The sequence below is a fragment of the Zonotrichia leucophrys genome, chromosome 14, assembly GCF_028769735.1.
Source record: "Zonotrichia leucophrys gambelii isolate GWCS_2022_RI chromosome 14, RI_Zleu_2.0, whole genome shotgun sequence".
NCBI classification, from domain to species: domain Eukaryota; kingdom Metazoa; phylum Chordata; class Aves; order Passeriformes; family Passerellidae; genus Zonotrichia; species Zonotrichia leucophrys.
In genome coordinates this window covers 2031225-2053699 of record NC_088184.1, presented here as the reverse complement: position 1 = coordinate 2053699, position 22475 = coordinate 2031225, and the positions used below count along the sequence as shown (strand labels likewise).

Below are 22475 nucleotides of genomic sequence, written 5' to 3'. Positions count from 1 at the left end.
AGTGACTCACACAGCAGAAGAATGAGAATATCTGCTCAAAAACGTAGCAGATGGTGAGGAAAACATCTGGAGGCCACTGAGTGCTTACATAACACACAGGGGTGAGGTTGCTGAGGTGGAGCCCAGCAGCTCCCTGCACTTCCAGGCTGTTGCTATGGAACCTTTCTGCTCAGGAATGATGTGAGGAAAACAGCACATCTGTAACAGGAGGGCTCCCTGCAGCACAAGGGTTAAGTTTCCATATCAAGTGGGGAGGAAATAATCTTGGGTTTTATTTTTGATCCTGTGTTTCTGTGCCATGTCCTGCTTGTCACCTGGAAATAACAGCATTAAATTTGAGGTAGCCTTGTTGATGCTTTGCTGCATTGACATCTGTGTAATTAGTACTGGGGTGTACAGAAACAGAAAATGACATGTTTTGTACCCAAACAGATCAGCTTGGATCAGTCTCAGCAGCCTGGAGGATGTTCCCCTGTGCTCCTGCTGATTGATGTGGTTCAGCACCAGCAGTTCCTGGGCCTCACAGACTGGTTCTGACACTGCACTTGCCAATAAATCTCCAGAAAGATGTTATAAGGATAAAATATTAACTATACTCTTGGTAGCAAGTACTTTAGCAAGACTAAAAATTTGAAAATGCTGTCATTTAAAAACGGAATTTATGTATTTTCTGCCTTCAAATCCATTTTCATCAGACAGCAAAGCTTCCTTGGTCTGGTTTGTTTTCTGCTCCTCATAGTGCTGCACCTTCCTGGCAGCTCTGCTGGGAGAGCTGTGTCAGAAGCAGAAGGTTTTTTACTGGAATGTCAATTTTTGGTAAAGACAATTCAATTAATTATTGGTTTATGACATTAATTGGGACCTGTCAGGGTTGTCAGTGCCTCTCTGAAACAGAACTCTAAGATACACAGAACACCAGAGTAAGAATGTAAGAGCTGCTCAAGGCTCACATCACATAATCACCACAGTTCACATGAAAAATGCAAAAGGGAATATTTTATCTCTCTTAAAACATTAATCTCTAATATAAAGGTTTGAATCTTATCCGACAGAGCTGCCACAAGAACTTTTAGGACCTGGAGCAGATTTCCTTGACGGAGAAACCTCCAAGCTTGGACTGTTTCAGATACATTTTTAATCTGAAAACCCAACAAAGCAAACCCAAATCAATAAATGATCCTCTATGCCCAGGCTTTTTATGGACTCATTTTTTGGTATTTCTGTGCACTTCCTGCCGGGTTTCCCCATGCCCAGGGCAGCAAACAAACCCCTCTGTGTTTGTTGCAGGGGCACAGCTTCTGTGCACGGTGCTGCTGATCAAACCCGGGCTGTGGAGCCAGGGGCTGCCCAGGATCCTCAGGGATCTGCACCTGGAGAAATTCTGCGTGGTCGGGATGAAGCACCTGGAGCTGGGGGTGGCTGCTGCTGCCTCTCTGCTGCCCTGGGAGCTGCAGCAGGTCAGTGAAGGGAATGGCACCTCGGTGTGGGGAGGAAAGGGATGAGCTGGGGATAATCCATTCCTCAAATGCCCAGCAGTTCCCACCTGGGATTTCAGAGCTGGATGGAATGTTATAAATGAGAAGCTTGACTAAGCCAATATTCAAGCAGCAATCAATTTATTAATTAATATGGTAAAGTATGAGCAGTACAGCGCTGGGTACAGTGGGGGAAGTTTTCCCTCCAACTGCACACCCATAGTTGAGGCTCACAGGTATTTCATCAGCTTTCTCAGCAGTTTCTATTCCAATTTTTACTCATCAGCAATTTCTAGTCCCAATTTTTACATCACAATTCTATACACTATTGTGATTTAGTTTTTCTCTAGATGTATCTCAAAAGCAGTATCCCCAGATGGTTGGTGGTCCAGTTTCCAAAAGAAGGAAGAAGCATCCCTTCTAGTGGGGTCCAGCTCTCCAGATGTGGGTCCACCTTTTCATTGCAAGGACTATAAATCTCCTAACAGTGATGTCCATCTTCCCTTGGTCGAAACTATTAATCCTTGAGTTGATGTTCATCCTCCTTTCTCAAGCTTTTGACTGTTTTGTTAAGGCTTGAGAAAAGCATGTTTCCTTTTTATATATTCTAAAGTTATAGTTTCAAAGATCCTTACTACAAGCAATATTCTAAAATTATACTTCAAAAGGTTATTATTGCAAAACTCTTTAAGGCTTAACTGCCAGCAGAAAGTTCCTGTCAAACAGCAATATCTTTAACACTTTAATTCAAATGTTCCTAAATCAACTTAAGACTTATAAAGGTTAATTGAGAACAAAAGATAGGTTCAAAGGCCTTCTTCCATGCTTTACTTTCCTCAGTTATTATTAGAATTCATCTTTATAACTGTCCCATGGTTGGTTTCCACACATATCACAAATACACACATTGCCTGTGTGTACCTGAAACCAAACACAGCTTTGTATTTCACATGAAACAATCAGATCTGCACCTCACCAGCACAGAGAGAGCTGAGGGCTTTTATCACAGCCATAAAGACAGCCCTGGTTTCTCCCAAACAAAACTTTGGGGAGGATGTGGGCAGTACAGAGCTCTCAGGTGTCTGTTCAGCCCTGCCAAACAGGTGTCCTGAATGAGGGGTGTAGGACTCCAGGGAGCTCTCCAAAATTCAGTTTATTGTATCCAAGGTGTTCCAGCAGTCCAGGGTGGTGGGTGACAGAGCTGTGCCTACAGCTGTCAGCTCCAGCTGCAGGCAGGCCTGGACACCCTTTGGTTTAAGTTATAATGCATTATAGACTTTTCTTTTGGTTACACAATGCATTATATACTTTTCTTTGCTGAACATCTTAATACAGCAGAACCAATCTATACCTTAACTTTTATCTATAGCCTATCATAACTACTATAATTACCATATTCATGTTACTGTTCTCCAATCACTAAAAGTTAGTACATTACAGTTTAAGCTGGAAGTTGTTTTTCATTTTTCTCGCAGTGGAAAATTCTGAGACCTTTTTTCTACTTGCAACTTTGCTGCCTTGTTTGCCTGTGCTCTCTTTCTGCTTGGTAAAAACATCATCTTGTTTGAGGTGGGTTTATCCTTTGCTCTAAGTTATAAAATCCCCTTCTAACTAACACACCCTTTGCCTCCTTGGTTATCCAGTCAGACTGGCTCAGTTCTTTTCTTCTGTATCAAAACTTGCTTCCATCTCTATTCCTTCTTCAGATTTTACATTCAAAAATCTTTCTGCTAAGCATACATATATCTGTGAGACTTCCTTGTCAAACTTTCATCCTTCCCAGCAGTCTGTTCCTTGCCCCAGGTCATTCCAGGTAGGGCACATCCAGGGAACACGTGTGCCTGGCTTTATTCCATGTGGTTAAAGCTGGGACAGCCTCCTGCCTGCCAGGGAATGCACATCTCTGGGGTGCTGTTACCTGAGATTGCATTGCAGGCACAGCTGAACCCTGGGAGCCAGGCTGTAAAAGTCCCCTGCAAGGAGAGGAAATTGTCCTTGCTCATGTCTAACAGGCAATAAAGAGGGTTTTTAAATCTTAGGGCATTGTGGGGTTGATTAGCTAAAAATAGATGTTTGTTTCTGCTCTTTCATGGCATTAAAAACCTTTTCTTTCCTCAACCTGACGTACCCTGAGTGTAAGGATACTGTGACAGCCAGGGAACTGAACTCTGGGCATTTGAGAGAAGTTGGATTATTATTTTTTTACTTCCCTTAGGGAAAAACAATCTGTGTTATTTGATTGCTTTCCTGAAGACCTTTAACTGCTTGGCTTTATTAAAAAAAACATTTATAATTGATATTGCACTTGGGTTAAGTTTGGAAAGTTTATAAAATTGTCTCATAGAAATTCTTGGTAGATGCTTCCAGAAGAAAACAGGCACATGCCAAGGCAGTGCTCTGGAACAATTAATACTTTCTGCATGGTAGCAGTGAGCACAGACATCTCAATTTGAAATATTTACACTGCAAGAGAGATATAATGGCCATTAAGGTTGATGGGCATGTGCTTCACAATGTTATTTAATCACACAGCTAAAGACAAAATGCCTTTTTGATCATCTGAAACAGAAAACATCTTAAAAACCTCAAATATCCTCAGGAAGCAATGCAGATGCCTGAGGGGTAAATGTGAGGAGAGGTTGTTTCCTGAAAATTTCCTTGTTTTTGGATTTCTCCAACACACCAGAGCAGCTGTTGAGCATTGATTCAGTTGCCTTGAAAAGCTGGTGACTAATGAGGATAAAAATTACAGACTGTTCATGAGGAAAAAAGCAGGGTTTGAAAGTGAGGAAGCAGAGAGAGAACAGTCTGCCTCTGCTGAAGGGGGGCAGACAGTGGGAAATGCTTTCTGCTGTCCAGGGGCCCCTGCTCCTTTTCAGAGCAGCAGGAATGGCTCACACTGGGGAGGACTGGGAAGGGCTCAGCTCCCAGGATAAGTAGGGAGATTTGGAAAAAGCCTCAGCAGGCTCCAGGCACTGGGTTATTTGCAAAATCCAGTGGGTAAGTGGCTCAAAGGCAGCCATGGGGGCAGGGCTGTTTGTGCCAGCTAAATTCCTTGTGCAGCTTTTGGATGGGAGGAATGTTCATGATGGATCTGCTCCTCAGCCTGTGGCACAAAGGGGTGCAATGGTGGGCTTCAAATGAGGCTCCTGAAATGGGGGCAAACTGCTGACATTTAGCAGGTCACAGAATCCCAGACAGGATAATCCTGGGTCTGGATTGTGACCTCTGGAGATCATCCTCTGGATTTGGGAGTGAGCTCTGGAGATCACCCAGTCCCACCAGGGCAGGATCCCTGTGTCCACAGGGATATATCCAGTGGTTTGGGATGTCTCCAGAGGGGCAGTCTCCAAGCCCTCCCTGGGTGACTGTTCCACAGCTCTGCCACCCCCCATGGAAGGGAGTTCTGTCAGGGCCTCTCGCTGCTCAGAGCGACCCCAAGAAGAGTTTGAAAGTCTCTTTTCCCAGCCTGGGGCTTGAAGAAGGAGTCAGAGCTCTTCATTTCTCGGTCTCAAGGTTGTTTATTGTATTTTATCTGTAAAATTCTTTCTCCTGTCCAGCTGAGGTCCGTCCAGCAGGACAGTTCCAGGCACTCTGTCTGCCCCTGGGGCTGTGTTATGTCTTTATACTAAAAACTACATATACAATATTTACAATTACTTTCCAATACCTATCACCTATGTTAGACAGTGAGCTTCTACTCTGAACCAATCTGTAAGTGCCACCATCACAGCAGGAGATGGAGGCCAAGAAGAAGAAGAAGTAGAAAGTTTGGACACACTTCCTTCCATCTTGCCCCCTGAACCCCCATACCAGAAACCCCAAAATCTACTTTTCCACCCCGTGATAACTTCACTATTATTCTGCCTATACTGTTGTGGCTTGCTGATCTTCATATAGGGTTGGTAATTTTCTCCATGGGTCATAATCAAAACCACAGGGGCGTTTTGGGCTGTGTGCCAGGGTCTCTGAGCCCCCTGGCAGGGTCCTGGCCATCCTGGACAGCCAGAGGGATGTTCTGGGTCCTGACAAAGTTCTTCCTCAGGTGGAGGTGGAATTTCTTCTATTTTAATTTCTGGCCATTAGTGCTGGTCCTGTCACTGGGCATTGCTGGAGAGAGCCTGGCACTATCCCCTGACACCCTTGGAGATATTTATATAGATTGATGAGATCCATGATGAAATATTCTGCTGAAGAAGATGGAGCCAGTGTGTCTGTCCCTGCTAGAAGTTCTGTCCAGGGCTTTCTCTCACTTCGCCTGGATCATGCTCCAAAATCCATCTCTAGAGAACTCCCAAGTGCTGGTTTGTTGTGTTTTGAGAGCAAATCTGGGTTTATTCACTGCAAGCAAGACAACCTCACATCTCCTTTTCCTTTCTAATGTATTATTTACATACACTTGACAAATAACCTTGGCAGCACCAGCTCAGCTCTGTGATTGCTTTTCCAACTGAAATAGTCCCCCTGAGCTCAGAGAGGCATGTGGCCTTTGGAGCATGAGAAAAAACACCTGCTCTGCTCTTTGCTTGACTGGATATCCAAGTCCATCAGAGACCACAAGAAGATGTTTGTATGGGTTTAGTAAATTGGATTCATCAGAAAAAAATGTCCCTTTAAATGAGCTATGACATACCTTGACAATAACCTTCAGCCAGCTCAGCTCTGTGATTGCTTTCCAACTGAAATAGATCCCTGAGCTCAGGAGCCAGGGCCTTTGGAGCATGGACACCTGCTCGCTCTTTCTGCAGGTTTCAAGTCACAGGATCCCAGGTTTTATCTGCACTTTTAATGAGAAAATAGGTCACAAAGGCTGATTGTCTCCTCAGGTTCTGCTGATCTGGTGTCTTCGGCCCATCCAGAATCCCAGGGGTTCTGCTGGATCTGCCTCCCCTCAGGGCCCATCCAGTGATCCCAGGGGTTCTGCTGGATCTGCCTCCCCTCAGGGCCCATCCAGTGATCCCAGGGGGTTCTGCTGGATCTGCCTCCCTTCAGGGCCCATCCAGTGATCCCAGGGGTTCTGCTGGATCTGCCTCCCTTCAGGGCCCATCCAGTGATCCCAGGGGTTCTGCTGGATCTGCCTCCCTTCAGGGCCCATCCAGTGATCCCGGGTTCTGCTGGATCTCCCTCCCTTCAGGGCCCATCCAGTGATCCCAGGGGTTCTGCTGGATCTGCCTCCCTTCAGGGCCCATCCAGTGATCCCAGGGGTTCTGCTGGATCTGCCTCCCTTCAGGGCCCATCCAGGATCCCAGGGGGTTCTGCTGGATCTCCCTCCCTTCAGGGCTCATCCAACCTCTGCACATTGGCAGTTTAGGCTTCATTTTTCCACTGGGGCCTGATCTTGCTGTGGGGGATTGTTGCTGTTGTATTGAGGACAGGTGAATAAAGCAATATACGGACTCCAAAGTCTCAGAAGGCAAATGTCCAGTTTATTGCACACCACATTATTTTTATAGACATTTAGGATATAGCTGGACCTGACTGGTCCTCATCAACACCTCTCACACCATTGGCTAATTAGCAATAGCACCTTTGTGTAAACATCTTACAAGAAACAGCACGTTCAAAACACCAGCTGCAAAGATTAGGGATTATTTTAATTCTTTCTCTGAGCTTTCTCAAGCTCCCCCAGGACAAGGCCTGGGAAAGTTTATCTGACTTTCTCTCTCTGACCAGACTTCAGCAACCACAGGGGATTCCCTGCAGCAGCAGGGACTGGGCTCAGGAACTCCAGGGTTCTCTCCAGCCCCATCCTGTGCTTCCAGAGCACAGCTCAGGAACTCCAGGTGTCCTCCAGCCCCATCCTCTTCCTCTTGAGCAGGGCTCAGGAACTCCAGGTGCCCTCCAGCCCCATCCTGTGCTTCCAGAGCACAGCTCAGGACCTCCATGGTTCCCTCCAGCCCCATCCTGTGCTTCCAGAGCACAGCTCAGGACCTCCATGGTTCCCTCCAACCCCATCCTGTGCTTCCAGAGCAGGATTCAGGAACTCCAGGGTGCCCTCCAACCCCATCCTGTGCTTCCAGAGCAGGATTCAGGAACTCCGGGTGTCCTCCAACCCCATCCTGTGATTCCAGAGCAGGACTCAGAACTCCAGGGTTCCCTCCAGCCCCATCCTGTGCTTCCAGAGCAGGATTCAGGAACTCCAGGGTTCTCTCCAGCCCCATCCTGTGCTTCCAGAGCACAGCTCAGGAACTCCAGGTGTCCTCCAGCCCCATCCTGTGCTTCCAGAGCAGGATTCAGGAACTCCAGGTGCCCTCCAGCCCCATCCTGTGCTTCCAGAGCAGGATTCAGGAACTCCAGGGTTCCCTCCAACCCCATCCTGTGCTTCCAGAGCAGGGCTCAGGAACTCCAGTGTTCCCTCCAGCCCCATCCTGTGCTTCCAGAGCAGGATTCAGGAACTCCAGGGTTCCCTCCAGCCCCATCCTGTGCTTCCAGAGCAGGACTCAGGAACTCCAGGGTTCTCTCCAGCCCCATCCTGTGCTTCCAGCAGTAAATGCAGCTGGGTAATTCCTCTGCTCTGTCATCCTCTCAGTCCCCCTGGGCCAGGGCACAGCTGGAATTTCCTCCTCTCAAGGAAACTGCTCCCTGAATTGCAGGCAGCTGCACAGGGATGTGGAGCAGGATGGGGCTGGAGAAAGGGCAGCACCGTGTTTTGAGAGCAATTTGGCAGAGTCTGGAGTGGTGTGAGCAGTGAGAGGAGCTGCCAGAAGCTGCCTGGCACCATCAGTGACCATTAGAAACAACATCATCTTCAACCACAAGCCTGTGGATTTCCTGGGGAGCAACCAAAAGACAAAAGAGTTTTGTTATTTAGATCTAAAATCGCTGGTTAGAAGCTCTGGAACAAAATAGTTTCGTTTATTCTGGTCTGTTTGACAGAAACTGAATGTTTTCTTTGCAGCTGTTTCCAACCTGGATGAATATTGATATGTTTTATCAGTCCTTTTGAAAGCTGTCATGAAAAATACCACTGGCTTTTCATTGCCCAAAGAGAAAACCCATAGAAAAGTGGATTAAATCCATTTTTTTAACTAACAAAAATTTTCAAGCAGGAAAGGATTATTTTGTATTATACAGAACTGAATGAATGTCACCATTTCTCAGTGACAAGCTGAAATTTTTCATCCTCATCCAAGCAGAGCTGCTGTCACCAAAAACCCCTGAGTGACAGCTGTGACCCTGTGCCCAGGGGGCAGAGCACTGACAAACACCACACCCAGCCCTAAATACATCACCAATTTAAGCACAGAGGGATTTGCTCATGAAATATTTTGCAAATGGAGGGGGGAATATCAGGCTTGAGCCCGCGGTTGTCAATTCATAACCTACTTCTCAGAGCTGCAATTTAGGAGCAGAGAGTGAGAGAAGATTTGGGTCAAAGGCACTGAATGGTTTCACGTGATAGAAAAGCAGAGAGGCCTTGAAGTGTTTTATCTCCATATTTTTAAATGAAGTGATAGGATTTGCTTTTGGAAATGTTTTATCTAGAGAATTGCTATGCTCTGCTGCTTTTAGAAGATTAAAAAATAGAGGAATTAAAACCTCTGGGAATGACGTGATTCAGCTGAATCAAATGGTGGTTTTTTCCCCTCCTCTTGTTTTTATTTCCTCAAAAACTGGGGAAAAAAAAAATTAAACAGCCACGGGTTGATTCTGGCAGGGAGCTGGAAATGCCCTTGTTTTCCAAACTGGAGAGAACATCCAGCCCTGGCTGCTGCTCTGTGGGGTGCAGGGAGGCACAGCTGGATCTTCCTGCCACCTTGTTTGGATGGAGGGGCAGGAGGAGGCACAGCTGGGTGTTCCTGCCACATTATTCAGCTGGAAGGGCAGGAAGAGGCAGAACTGGATGTTTCTGCCACATTTTTCAGCTGGAAGGGCAGGAAAAGGCAGAACTGGATGTTTCTGCCCTGTTATTCAGCTGGAAGGGCAGGAAGAGGCAGAACTGGATGTTTCTGTCCTGTTATTCAGCTGGAAGGGCAGGAAGAGGCAGAACTGGATGCTCCTGCCCTGTTATTCAGCTGGAAGGGCAGGAGGAGGCAGAACTGGATGTTTCTGCCCTGTTATTGAGCTGGAGGGTCAGGAGGAGGCACAGCTGGATGCTCCTGCCACATTATTCAGCTGGAGCAGCAGGAGGAGGCAGAAGTGGATGCTCCTGCCCTGTTATTCAGCTGGAGCAGCAGGAGGAGGCAGAACTGGATGCTCCTGCCCTGTATTGAACAGGAGGAGGCAGAAGTGGATGCTCCTGCCCTGTTATTCAGCTGGAGCAGCAGGAGGAGGCAGAACTGGATGCTCCTGCCCTGTTATGCAGCTGGAGCAGCAGGAGGAGGCCGAGCTGCAGCTGCTGTGGGCACCCTGACCTTGTGCCCAGCCCAGCCATCTGCAGCTTCCCAAGGTTTTCCTTGATTAAAGCAGGCAGCAAGGCCAGAGAGCTCTGCCACCCACCTGCCCCAGCTCTGCTGCCTGTCCCAGGGTCCCAGAGCTGTCAGTCTGTCTGTCCCCAGCCCTCAGAGCAGCCTCTCCTCACCTGTGCTGTGGTTATTTCTTGTCATTTCCTCTCATCCTTCCCCAGTGCACAATCCCAGGGTGTTGTGACCCCACAGCTCTGCTCAGGGTGGGCATGGGCTGAACTGGCTGTGCTTGGGAAAGAAGCAAAGGTGGAGGAATCTGCTGTGGAGCAAAGGGTGTCAGACAAGGCCAGGAGAACAAACTGATTTCTTGCAGCCCCTGCTCTGACCCTCCTACTTTTAAGTTTTGCAGTCCTGATCCCAACTGGTGTCTGGAGTTCAGGAGAAGCAGGGGTTGTGGGGGGGTCCTGCCATTTGTGAGGTCAAAAAGCAAAGCTCTGGCATTTGTGATCCATCACTTTACATCAGCTGAATGAATTAAAACGTGGCTCCTCATCCCAGGGTATTTATGACCCTGCTGTTCTTGCTTGTGCCTGTGCTTCCTCCTGATCCAGATGTCCCCCTGAAGGAACAGCCCTCCTGTGGCCTGCTGGATGTCACAGGAGGAGCTCCTGGTTAGTGAAACAAATGTACTTAGTAACAATAATAGAGGTCCCAAATACACTGGCAACTCTGACTGACCAAGGAAATCAGAATTAGCACAAGGCACTGCTGATGGAACAACATTTTTCTGTTCATCTCTGGTCAAGAAAGGTAAATTGAGCCTGGAACAGTCAGAGGAATGACATGAGGATGGCTGGGGAAAGGGAGAATCCTCTCAAGAGTTAAACCAGACCTTGGCTGCTTTGACCCAAAGCTGAGAAACAAATCTGATTTCTGATAAACACTTCAGGGTAGGAAAGGTCAGAGGTGTAAAAGAGCTACTTAAAATAAAGTCCAGATAATGGCATAGGAACAAATGGGCACAAAGTGGGCACAAAATGGGCATTGCTTGGTGGCTGAGCTCTAGATTTTGGAATCTTTAGTACACCAGCAGTGTGACATTGTTCACAGGGACCTGAGGAGGAGGGAAGAGATGAGGATCTGACTCCATGTTTTCAGAAGGCTTGATTATTTAGTATTTTATGATATATATTACATTAAAACTATACTAAAAGAATAGAAGAAATTATTTAACCAGAAGGCTGGCTAAGAATAGAAAAAGAAAGAATGATAACAAAGGCTTGTGGCTTGGACAGAAAGCCCAAGCCAGCTGACTGTGATTGGCCATTAATGAGAAACAACCACATGAGACCAATCCCAGATGCACCTGTTGCATTCCACAGCAGCAGATAATCAATGTTTACATTTTGTTCCTGAGGCCTTTCAGCTTCTCAGGAGGAAAAATCCTAAGGAAAGGATTTTTCATAAAAGATGTTTGTGACACCAGCAGTGTATGAAAGAGGAGAGAAAACAAGGAGCAGCAGCAGATTTGCTTACTCACAACTTTCCCTCCCAGCCAAAGGAAAGCTGGGATGTTCCCAGTGCTCACCAGCTCCTCATGATCTGTTAATTTCTGATTTTTCTCAGGACCCAGCTGCTGTAGAAGCTCACTGTGCCTACCTGACCTCAGGCACTGCCCTGGTGCTGTGCCTGCAGAGACCCAATGCTGTGAAGAAGCTGCTGGATCTCCTGGGACCAGAGGATCCTCAGCTGGCCCAGGCACTGGATCCACACCTCTGGAGGGCTCAGTATGGCACCAGCACAGTCCAGAATGGATTTTATGGTAGGTTTTTGTAAAAGAAAACTCCAAAGGCTCAGATATACAAAAAGCCCATGTGTTATGTTATGTTTGTTCCCTCCTGTCACTGGATCTGTCACTACAGATCCAGCCTTGGCAGGCACTGCAGGACATTATTCCCCAGGAAACTCTCCCTGTGTTCTTGGTGGCTGAGCTGAGTGTGTCTCAAGCAATGAAATATTCTCCCAGAAGATAAATTCCAAAAGGCTTCCTCCCAGAGCAGCCTCAGCTCTGCCTTTATCAGAACACATTTCCTTTGATCTCTCTTTGCTTGGTCATTTTGTACTTTTAGCTTGGTTATTTTGGAATTATTCCCAAGAACCCATCTGTCTTCCCTGCCTGTGTGTCCCTTCCTGATGTCTCCATTAGCCATTGGCCAGCTCCAAGATTTCCCAAAGATTCCAGGACATGCTGTAACATCTCCCAGTGCTGAGGGCAGGCAGGACAGAGGTGACCCAAACCTGCTGAGGCAAGCAGGGCAACTCAGCACCTTCCCATCTGGAAAGGCTCTTTGCAGCTGGCACATGGGCAGAGGCACAGGGCAAGGCAGCATCCTTGGAATTCTGCCCCATCCCAGCTCCTCTGCCAGCAGGGAGGCACTGGGATGTGTGTAGGGGGTGGTAAAGGATGGGAAAATGGGAAATATCCCTGGAGAGAGCAGCCCAACATCCCTGCCACAAGGAGGGAAGGGTGTCATTCCAAAATTCACATGGAATTAAGGGTGGTTTGCTCCCTGCCTGTGTTTCTCTTCAGGAATATAAAAGGAATATAGAAAAATAAAGCAATAATTTCTGTAAATTCAGGTGAGCAGGCAGGCCCTGTGTGCCCAGAGTCCCAGAGGAACTTTCCTGACAAGATCCATTGGATTGTTTGGCTTTTCCCATTGTGCCTGGGCTGTGAAGTCACTCCCTATTTCCATCCATGTCAGGTGGGCTGCTGAGAACTGGCAGGGAGGGAAGGAGCCACAGCCTGGGAGAGAGAACCGGGCCCTTGCTGCAGAACCTCAGGACCTGGGATCTCAGGAGAGATCCCACAGGGTTTGTGGGGGTGACTGAAGAGCAGGATTTACTTATAAAAGAAAAAACAAAAAGTGATCAGTGCTCTCCAAATACTTTTCCATTATCAGCCCAATACTTTTCCATTGTCAGTCCCTGCTTCTCTTGCTGTTGAGATGAATGGATGGATTGTGTATCCAGATTGCTCTGAAACTCCTCAGGCATGGCTAAGAATGGGTAATAAACATCCCAAATTTCAGATGTTTGCTACAGCTGGAGCATGCCCGGCATAACTCAGTGAAAATGAACAAGGGGAGCTGAGTCTCATCCCATTTCTGTTGGGAGCTACAGGGAGATCCTTGGATGTTCTGACCCCCTTCAGCCCCCCAGGCTGGGACCTGAGGTTGCTCTGAGCTGAGCCCAGGACTGGCCCACAGAGCCCTCCCTGCACCCATTGCAGAACAGGGATGAGCTGGAGCTAACTCTGATGGACCTGCCCATCAGAGCCATCTATCCATGAGCAAAGGGCTGTTCCTAACCCCTGCACCTCCCACAGCTTTTCCTCCAACACAGTTAAGCTGGAAAAACCTTCAGTGAGTAACTGGGGGACTGTGCAAGCCCATCCTCCTTTCCTGGCAGGGAACACCAGGCTTTCCTAGGTTTGCTCCAGCTGAGGAAGAACTTCAGTTAATGCCTGAAGCAGAACAAACTCCCACTCTTCCCTCCCAAAGTGACAAAGGAAATGCAATTGAGATGAAGGTGGGGTTCCAGGGAGACTGGTGAACCAAGAAATGCAGCTTTAAACCTGTAGGGCTGAGCTTCAGAGGTGAACCTGCTGCCTCACATCTCCTCTGGGCTTGGGAAGTCATTGGACTGTGCTTTTTGTGCTTTTCCTTGCATCCAAAGAGCTCTTACATGTGCACCCTGCACTGTCTTGTACCTTGAGCAAAGTGAGAGCAAAAGGCTCATTTGGGAGCATTTGTGTTCTCTGTAATGGCACCAATGATGGAAGGTTTGGTGTGGAGCTATGGAAAGGATCCAGCCCAGCTCATACACTGGGATTTAACACAACCTCAGGATTGTAAACTGCTGCCTTAAGGGCTCTGGCTATACAAACCCTGGAATTATGGTGCTCCAGCAGGGCTGAGTGCTCTCAGGTGGGGTCCTGTGAATGGGCAGCCTCCAAGGCGGGAATATTTCAGAGGATATTTGTACCCAGGAGCATGGATCTGTGCCAGCACATTGACAGTCTAGCTAAACTCCAATAGAAATAGCTTTTCCCTCTCTAATATTTTCCATCCACAAATCTCCAAACATTCTGAGTAATGTTTTGTAACACTGTTGCTTTATAGGGAAATATTCAGCTGCTGAGCCTGGAGGGACCTCTCGAGTCACTGAGTTCAGTTAATTCCCTCACAGACTGAGGGGAATCACGTTTGCCCTTCCATGAGCACCCACCCCAACTGGAAGGATGTCACAGAGCCTAGAGAGCTAAAAATCTTGTTGTATTTTCAAACTTAAATATAGCCACATACACTCTGTGCCCATTTGTTCCTGTGCCATTATCTGGACTTTATTTTAAGTAGCTCTTTTACACCTCTGACCTTTCCTACCCTGAAGTGTTTATCAGAAATCAGATTTGTTTCTCAGCTTTGGGTCGTGTTGGGTCAAAGCAGCCAAGGTCTGGTTTAACTCTTGAGAGGATTCTCCATTTCCTCAGCCATCCTCATGTCATTCCTCTGACTGTTCCAGGCTCAGTTTATCTTTCTTGACCAGAGGTGGACAGAAAAATGTTGTTCCATCAGCAGTGCCTTGTGCTAATTCTGATTTCCTTGGTCAGTCAGAGTTGCCAGTGTATTTGGGACCTCCATTATTGTTACTAAGTACATTTGTTTTACTGACCAGCAGCTCTTCCCCTTCAGTAAGGGCAGCCTGGTGTGATCCAGAAGTAAGGGAACAACAGGATTTAGAGCTGGAATTGAAAGGTTTCACAGCCTCCTGAACATGATTCCCTTTACAAGAGGAAGCTGCTGGGTGATAGTAGGACAAAATCAAAATACCAAGGAAGCAATGGAACTATTCTAAATATAATGGTTTAAAATGTTTGCTATTACTGTACAGAACAGCTGGCCTTTAAAGCAATTACTGCAGTGAGTTGCACATCATCAATCTCTCCAAAAGATGAGTGTGAGTCTAGAGAATGTTTAATTCATGGCCTGAGAGAATCTTCTCATTGTGTTTCTCTCTCAGGCTCCAGATCCTATGCAATGGCAGTGCAGGATGTGAAGCTGTTTTTCCCAGAAGGGCTGTGCTGTGCCCAGGCTCAGCCAGTGCAGGAGCAGGAGGTAGGAATGAGCCCCTTCCTGAGCTGACCCTGCCGTGCCACCCTGCTGTTTTGCTGTGGATAATGCAGCTCTGGGTGTGTTTGCTGAGCTGCCAGGCTCCCCTGGTCCTGGGCATGTTCCTCCCCCTGCCCTGAGCCCAGCAGCCTCGGTGGGGAGGAGCTGCTGCAGATGTGTTTGTTCAGCAAGCTCTGCTGTGAATTTGGGAGGGCTCAGATCAGCATTGCTTTGGAGCAGGGGCAGCAGCCTCACCCTGGCTGCTGAGCACTCTGCACCCAGGAGCTGGCTTTTACCAGCTTTGGCTCATTCAGGGATGGGATGGGATGTGGAAATGATTGGGATGTGCTCAGCCAAGGGAGGGAAAGGTTTGAGTTTGCTGTGGCTCAGAGGTGATCCAGCTGAGATGCCCTCCCAGGAGATGAGCTCTGGAAATGGCCACATCTGTAACAGAGCTCATTTATGTGGGTGTGCAGCTCAGTGCAGGGCACCCTGCCTGTGCCAGTTCATTCAGGGACACAGGGAGCTGCTGCACCCCAGTGTGGCACTGGGGAAAGCTGTCAGACCCTCCCAGGCTCTGTTTGAGCTCCTGGCCTTGAAAACCTGGGAGTGGAGACTTTAAAATGATGGCTGGATATGGGACCTTGAAAAGGATGATGAGATGCTGTGCTGAATTAAACCTCAATTAAAAAGAAGAATGCTTGCAAAATGTTCTTGTCTCTCCAGACAAGCAGGTGTTTTCTAGGCTGGCAATTACAGAAGTACACCACAACAACAAAAGCTTCACAGCTTGCCTGAATCAATACTCGAGGAGTGTTATCCCTCCTCATTAGGTAATGTGTTCACATGACTTGCTTCTCCCTCCCTCCTGCAGATCCATAACCTGAAACACGACCCCATCCTCAGCCTGGGAGTCAGGAAACAGCACAAGATCCTGACCCATGAGCCAGGAAAACACCCCAGTGTCCTGGGCTCTGAGCAGCCAGGCAGTCCTGGTAAGGAAATGTAACTCCTCTTATGGATTGGGGCTGCTATTGATTAATTGGACAGCAAGACAAACCATCTGGTGGCAGCAAGATTGGGTATTGATGTGCTTTCAGAAGGGAGAGACAGCTCTGAGCTGCAGAGAACAGCTCCAGGGGAGTCCAGCCTTTAACTGTTCACCTGCCAGCCCTTCAGGGCTTTACAGACAGAGCTGTCCATGAAGTCTGACCTTAACAGCAGCAGCAGAACAAGCACTGACAGCACAGCTGCAGTCAGAGCAGTGCTTGTTCCTCTCTGAGCCCTCCCAGGTGTCTCAGCACAGCCCTGGTGGCTTGTGTCCATCCAGAGCCTGCCCTGGAGAGGCTGCAGGGCTGGGCAGGGTGAGCTGTGCTGTGCTGGGAGTGGATAAATATCAGCTGGTGCAGGGAGTGCTGCTGGCAGCGTGGCCAGAGGCCTCTCCTGAGCTGAGCTGAGCTCTCATTCAGCTCCCAGTGCTGCTGAGCAGCTGCCAGCTCCAGATGACTCCCAGCCATGGCCAGGCTGGCTGTGATTGGGAGCTGGAGCCTCAGCCAGGCTGACACTTTCTGAATGCAGCAGCTCCTCAAGGCTTCTCCTGCTGATTTGTCTTGATGGACATGTGTAAACACAGCTGTGCTGCAGGGCAGGAGATGGCTCTGCACAAGGGGATGCTCCCACCTTGGGATGCTGTGGATTGATCCCAAGCTTTATAAACAAGCAGGGACCAGGTGAAAGCATCCCTGTGGTGATCCCTGGGGAATAGAATTGTTTAGAGCAATTATTCCCATTCCTGTGGCTTCAGGACTGATGTGGGCAGCTCAGAGAATGTTGCTGTGCTACACCTGAGCACTGCAGTCCTTAATCCCAGCAGTGGAGCCTCAGGATTGCTGTGGGAGGGAGAGGAGCAGGGTAAAAATGACAGAATCACAGCCCAGCCCTGCCTGACACGGGACTTGGGGGGCATTGGTCACTTACCAGCAGGTGCAGAAGTGCAAGGGGAGGTGGTAAATCAAGTCCTCTGCTCTTGGGGTGAACACCAAGTCACTTTTGTGCAAGGAGTCTCTAAAGGAAGATTTGTCCCAAGGTATTTGAGGAGGGTGTTTTCCCCATCATCTTAGTGCAGGTTTGCTGCGATCAAATCAATTGATTTGTAGAAGAGATTACATAAAACAAAATAAAATAATGAACCAGCTTGTTGTGGAGAGAGCACAGGTATTCTGCAGGCTTTGCACAGCTCAGTGTCAGGAGCTAATCTCAAAATACATGCCCCTAATTTCCTGCTACACGAGGATATCTCAGCTTTGAAGATGCCTAAGCAGAGTAAAAAGGAAAGCTGTGTACAGCTCTGATGTGTTTGTGTCTCAGAAAATGTATTTCAAAGAGTTACTGCCCTGGAAAAGCAAGTCCACGTGATCTCTGAACTGTCAGGCACGATCTCATGAGTGCCTCCAGCAAAGCAGACACATCACTCACGTTCTGGGCTCTTCTTGGACACTAGAGGAAGCTCTTGCACACAAGGAAAGCTCCTTCCAGCAAATAATTATCACCAAGCTGCTGCCTAATGGACAGGCAGATTTATCAGGAGGAAAATATGAAATACATTAAGCCTCACGTATGCTGAGCAGAATTACATTTGGGATTATAAAAGCAGCTGGATTAGCAGCTCTCTGTGCTTGGCAAAAATGGAAATGGAGCTCCCGTAGCAAACCAGCAGTTGTCCTTGTCTGACTCCTGAAATGGGGTCACTCCTGCTGGCTTGTGATCTCCAGACAGGGACACAGAGGCGCGCAGCAGCTCAGGCTGGGCACATCCCTGGGCACCTCCCCGGGCACCTCCCCGGGCATATTCCAGGATATCCCCAGGGCACATCCCTGGGCACCTCCCTGGGCACATCTCCAGGCATATGCTAGGATATCCCCAGGGCACACACCAGGACATCCCTGGGCACCTCCCTGGGCACATCTCCAGGCATATGCCAGGGCACCTCCCCAGACACATCCCTGGGCAGCTCCCTGGGCTCATCCCCAGACACATTCCAGAGCTCATCCCAGGGCACATCCTTGGGCACATCCTTGGGCACTTCCCAGGACTTTGCCAGGGCACCTCCCAGGGCACATCCCCGGGCATATCCCAGGCACCTCCCTGGGTACATCCCAGGACATTCAAAGACTTCCCAGTGCCCTTCCCAGAACATCCCTGGGCACCTCCAGGGCACCTCTCAGGGCATCTCCCTGGGCTCATCCCCAGGTTCATCCCAGGATATCCAGGGCACATCCCTGGGCACCTCCCTGGGCACCTCCCCTGGCACATCCCTGGGCAGCTCCCTGGGCTCAGCCCCAGGCACCTCCCAAGGCACATCCTCGGGTTTGTCCCAAGGCACCTCTCAGGACACCTCTGGGCACCTCCAGGGGCACATCCCATGGCACATCCCAGGACATCCCCGGGTACCTCCCTAGGCACATCCCAGGGCACCTCCCAGAATATCCCAGGGCTCATCCCCGGGCACATCCCCAGGCACCTCCCAGGCCATCCCAACACCGCGGTGTCCCCGACTGCCACGGACACATCCGTGCCAAGGCACTGGGAGGGCTCAGAGGTGCTGGGGGCAGAGACCCAGCAATGTTGTGTTCCTTTCCCAGCAGGTGAGGCCGTGCTGGAGCAGCTGTGGCCCAGCACGTGCCTGGTGCTGCCCGGGCTGATCCTGCGGGGCCCGGAGCCGCCCCCGTACGTGGCGCTGCTGGAGGAGCTCCTGGGCAGAGGCTTCCTGCTGACTGCAGCTCGGCTGGCTGTGCTGGACTCAGCCCAGGCTCTCTGCATCTCCCAGAGGCTCAGCAGGGCCAAGGGCAGCGTTGCAGCAAAGGTATGGAACAGCTGGGGCTGGGCTTTGCTTCCTTGGCACTAAAGAGGAGCCTTGTAAAGATGCCTTGCTGGGATGTGCTGCCCCGAGGCTTTGGTGGCACTGTTGCAGCACTGCCTCTGAGCCCTGGCACCTCTGGTGAGCAATGTGAGCACTGGGGGCACTTCCTGATGGTCCTGCATCCCTGGGAGCCCTCATGGGAATGGCCCATCCACCCCTTATTTATTGAATGTTTCATTCCAGTCAGCCATCACCCTGTTCTGTGTGCTCTGCTGCCTTCTCCTCTCTTGTTTCTCCATGAAAATACAGTTTCTATTTCCCTCTCTGTAATCACACCCAATTTTTTTACGGGGGTAATTACAGGATTACCCCTGTAATCCTCCTCTACAATGCTAAAAATCCCTTTTTCTTCTTGGACTGTGCCCTGGAGCCTGAGGTTTTCCCATCTGGAGTGTTGCCTCCAGCTCTGGGGCTCCCAGCACAGAAAGGAGCTGGAGCTGCTGGAGCCAGTGCAGAGGGGGCACCAGGATGATCAGAGGGATGGAGCAGCTCTGCTGGGAGGAAAGGCTGAGGGAACTGGGATTGTTCACCTGGAGAAGAAAAGGCTTTGGGGTAAACTCAGTGTGGCCTTCCAGTGTGTGAAGGAGTTACAAGAAAGATGGAGAGAGACAGTTTACAAGGGATGGAGGGACAGGACACAGGGAATGGCTCCCACTGCCAGAGGGCAGGGCTGGATGGGATATTGGGAAGGAATGGTTCCCTGGCACAGGGTGCCCAGAGCAGCTGTGGCTGCCCCTGGATCCCTGGCAGTGCCCAAGGCCAGGCTGGATGGGGAACCTGGGACAGTGGGAGGTGTCCCTGCCCATGGCAGGGGTGGGACAAGATGGGCTTTGAGGTCCCTTCCAGCCCAGGCCATTCTGTGGCTCTCAGCAGGTGCAGCCCTGAAGTTTGGGCGCAGGATGTGCTGCTGGGCTGAGCTGACATTGCTCCATACAACAGAAAACCAGGCCCAGACTTTTCCTCTTGGTGTAGGAGAAGCCCACCCAGTCAGGAACCTTGCCTGGGCAGAGCTGGGAGGTGGAATGTGCAGGAAAGTGCAGTCAGCAGCACAGAGTAAGCAAGGGGGGACAGCAATGACAGTGGCAACCACCCAAGGGCTCTCAGACCACAGCAGCCCCTTCACAAAACACAAACATTTGGGCCTCCAGCTCTCAGTTCTAAGTTCTGGGTGTTATCTGTAATAGGAGCATGTAAGATCTATTCAGGTTGTGCTTTTAAAAACTGACACATCCCTTTGAAGTACATCTGTGTGGAACAGCAATTACATCTAGCAGGCAATTATTGTAAGCACTGCTTGCCTGTGCCCTGAGTCCCCTGAGGATCCATCCCCTGCACAGGGAATAATGTGCACAGCTCTCTAGGAAGGACACAGGGGGAGCAGAGCCATCCCTCCCTCCTCCTGTCAGAGATAAATGGCCCTGGGGTGTTTCCAGAAGGATCTGGCACAGCTGAGCCAAAGGTGAATGGCACAGCCTTTGCTCTCCCTCTCTAGGAGGGACATGGGCTGCTTCAAATAACCTGTGTTTCTGCTAAAATATCTCAATATTTACCTGTCTTGGTGTTCCTGCTTCCAGCAGAGGTGGGGACTGAGTAACACACCCAGACACTGCTGGTTTTCACTCAGAGGCCTGTGGGGATCACACACAGCTCAGACATGGCACTGCCTCTGCCTGGGGGGATCTGCTGCTCTGGGGCTCCTGTTCCTCACCCATCAGCCACACTTAGAGACTTGTTCAGGTGCAGAGCAGCACCAAAGCTCTGTTCCTGCCTCTCTTGCAGTGCTCCCTGCTGAAGGATGGGCTGTGCCTGGTGTTGGCAGCGCAGTGGGACAGCTCTGTCACCTCCCTGGGCTCCCTGCTGGACAGGTAAGGAGGAGCTGCTGCCCTGAGGGGGGGACATCTCTCTTCTGTGCTTCTCACTCAAGGGCAGCCTGTTCTGGGTCGGTCACTGGTCATGGAATTGTTCAGGTTGGGAAAGATCAAGTTCACCGTTAATCCAGGCCCTCAAGTGCCACATCCACACATTTTAACTCTTCCAGGGATGGTGACCCCACCACTGCCCTGGCAGCTGTGCCAGGGCCTGACCACCCTTCCCATGAAGGAATTTTCCCAATACCCATCCTAAACCTCCCCTGGCACAGCCTGAGGCCATTTCTCCTTGTCCTTTCCCTGGAGCACAGCCTGATCCTTCCCAGCTGTCCCCTCCTGTCAGGAGCTGTGCAGAGCCACAAGGGCCCCCCTGAGCCTCCTTTTCTCCAGGCTGAGCCCCTTCCCAGCTCCCTCAGCCCCTCCCCAGCTCTGTTCCCTGCCCTGGACATGCCCCCAGTGTCTCCTGAGTGGCCCCATACCTGAGAGTGTCCCCCAGTTTCCAAGCCAGGACCTTTAAAAACAGAGTTGTGTCCTTTGTTAAGGACCTGCAGTGTCCATAAGGTTCCATGAATACAGGGAATTCTCTGAAATTAGGACTCACATTGGGAATAGACCTGCTGAATCAATAAAATTCCTAGGAGAAATATCTTAGCAGATTTTATGTTTGCTGTGAAGGAAAAGAAAAAAACAAACAGAAAACCAAACCTTAAAATAAACACCAGAAAGCAAAATCAAAAATTAGCCTCTTAAATAAACCACCAGAAAAGCTGGGTAGAGGATGTATAAGCCTGGAAAAACAAACAGAACCCCTCTGCAGGGACTGATTAGTGAAACAGAGTGATTAGCAGGGCAATTAACCCTGTGTTCCCCAGAGGGAAGGGCTCCCTGCACGGGGCTGCTGTTTGGCACTGGCAAGTGCAGCTCTCACACATGGCTCCTCTGGCACAGGAAGCAGAGTCAGGGCTGTGCCACATCCCTGCCAAAACCCCATCCTGCCTTGGGCTGTGCCCTCTGGAGCACTTCCAGAAAGTGCTGCCACTGCATTCAGGAATGCTGGGGTTTCAGGGATCCAAGCTGAACATCCACATGGCTGCCCATCAGAGCTCTCACTCTGCAGAAATGTTCCCTGGGCCACACCTGGGAGGGATGGCTGGAACAGATTCCACTGGTAACTTTTCAAAAATGTTTTTAATTTTCACTTCCATTCATTTAAAATCACACCCTTGGGAGCCACATCCCAAACCTTCCTCTCTGCAAGGGGGGACAAACAGCCAGTCAGCCAAGGCCTTTGTGGTGAGATTTCTCCCAGCTTTCTCTGGCTTACAATGGAACAAAAGTGAACTTTTGGGAACCTGGAGGTCACTGCTGGAGGTAGTTCTGGGAAAGTCACTCCAGATCCCAATATCTCTATTTTCCCCAGCAACACAGTCATGGGTGCTGCTTAAGGCCCAGCACTCCCCTGTTCTCCAGGCTGGGATTCCAGGGGCCAGTCCCAAGGCAGTCCCTCCACAGACACCTCCTGGGGCTCCTCCTGGGCCCCCAGGGGCTGAGCAGGAATTGTGCCAATGTCTGCACCTTCATCCCCCTCCTGCTCTGCACAAATTCTGTGCTGAGCTCCAAAATATCCATGTGTGACTTATGGGGGTCAGGAGGCAATTCCAAAGGGCAGGATCTGCCCCAAACAGCAGGATCCACTC

The 22475-nt window shown here is 49.7% G+C and overlaps 1 protein-coding gene across 1 annotated transcript in view; it reads left to right on the top strand.

The window, feature by feature from the left end:
• Positions 1 to 22475, top strand: part of DNAAF8 (dynein axonemal assembly factor 8) — a 103579-nt gene that overhangs the window by 72838 nt on the left and 8266 nt on the right. The window contains 6 exon segments of the mRNA XM_064726304.1: positions 1288 to 1457; positions 11447 to 11642; positions 14903 to 14997; positions 15866 to 15986; positions 18633 to 18853; positions 20690 to 20775. Coding sequence (XP_064582374.1) covers positions 1288 to 1457; positions 11447 to 11642; positions 14903 to 14997; positions 15866 to 15986; positions 18633 to 18853; positions 20690 to 20775 — 889 coding nt within the window.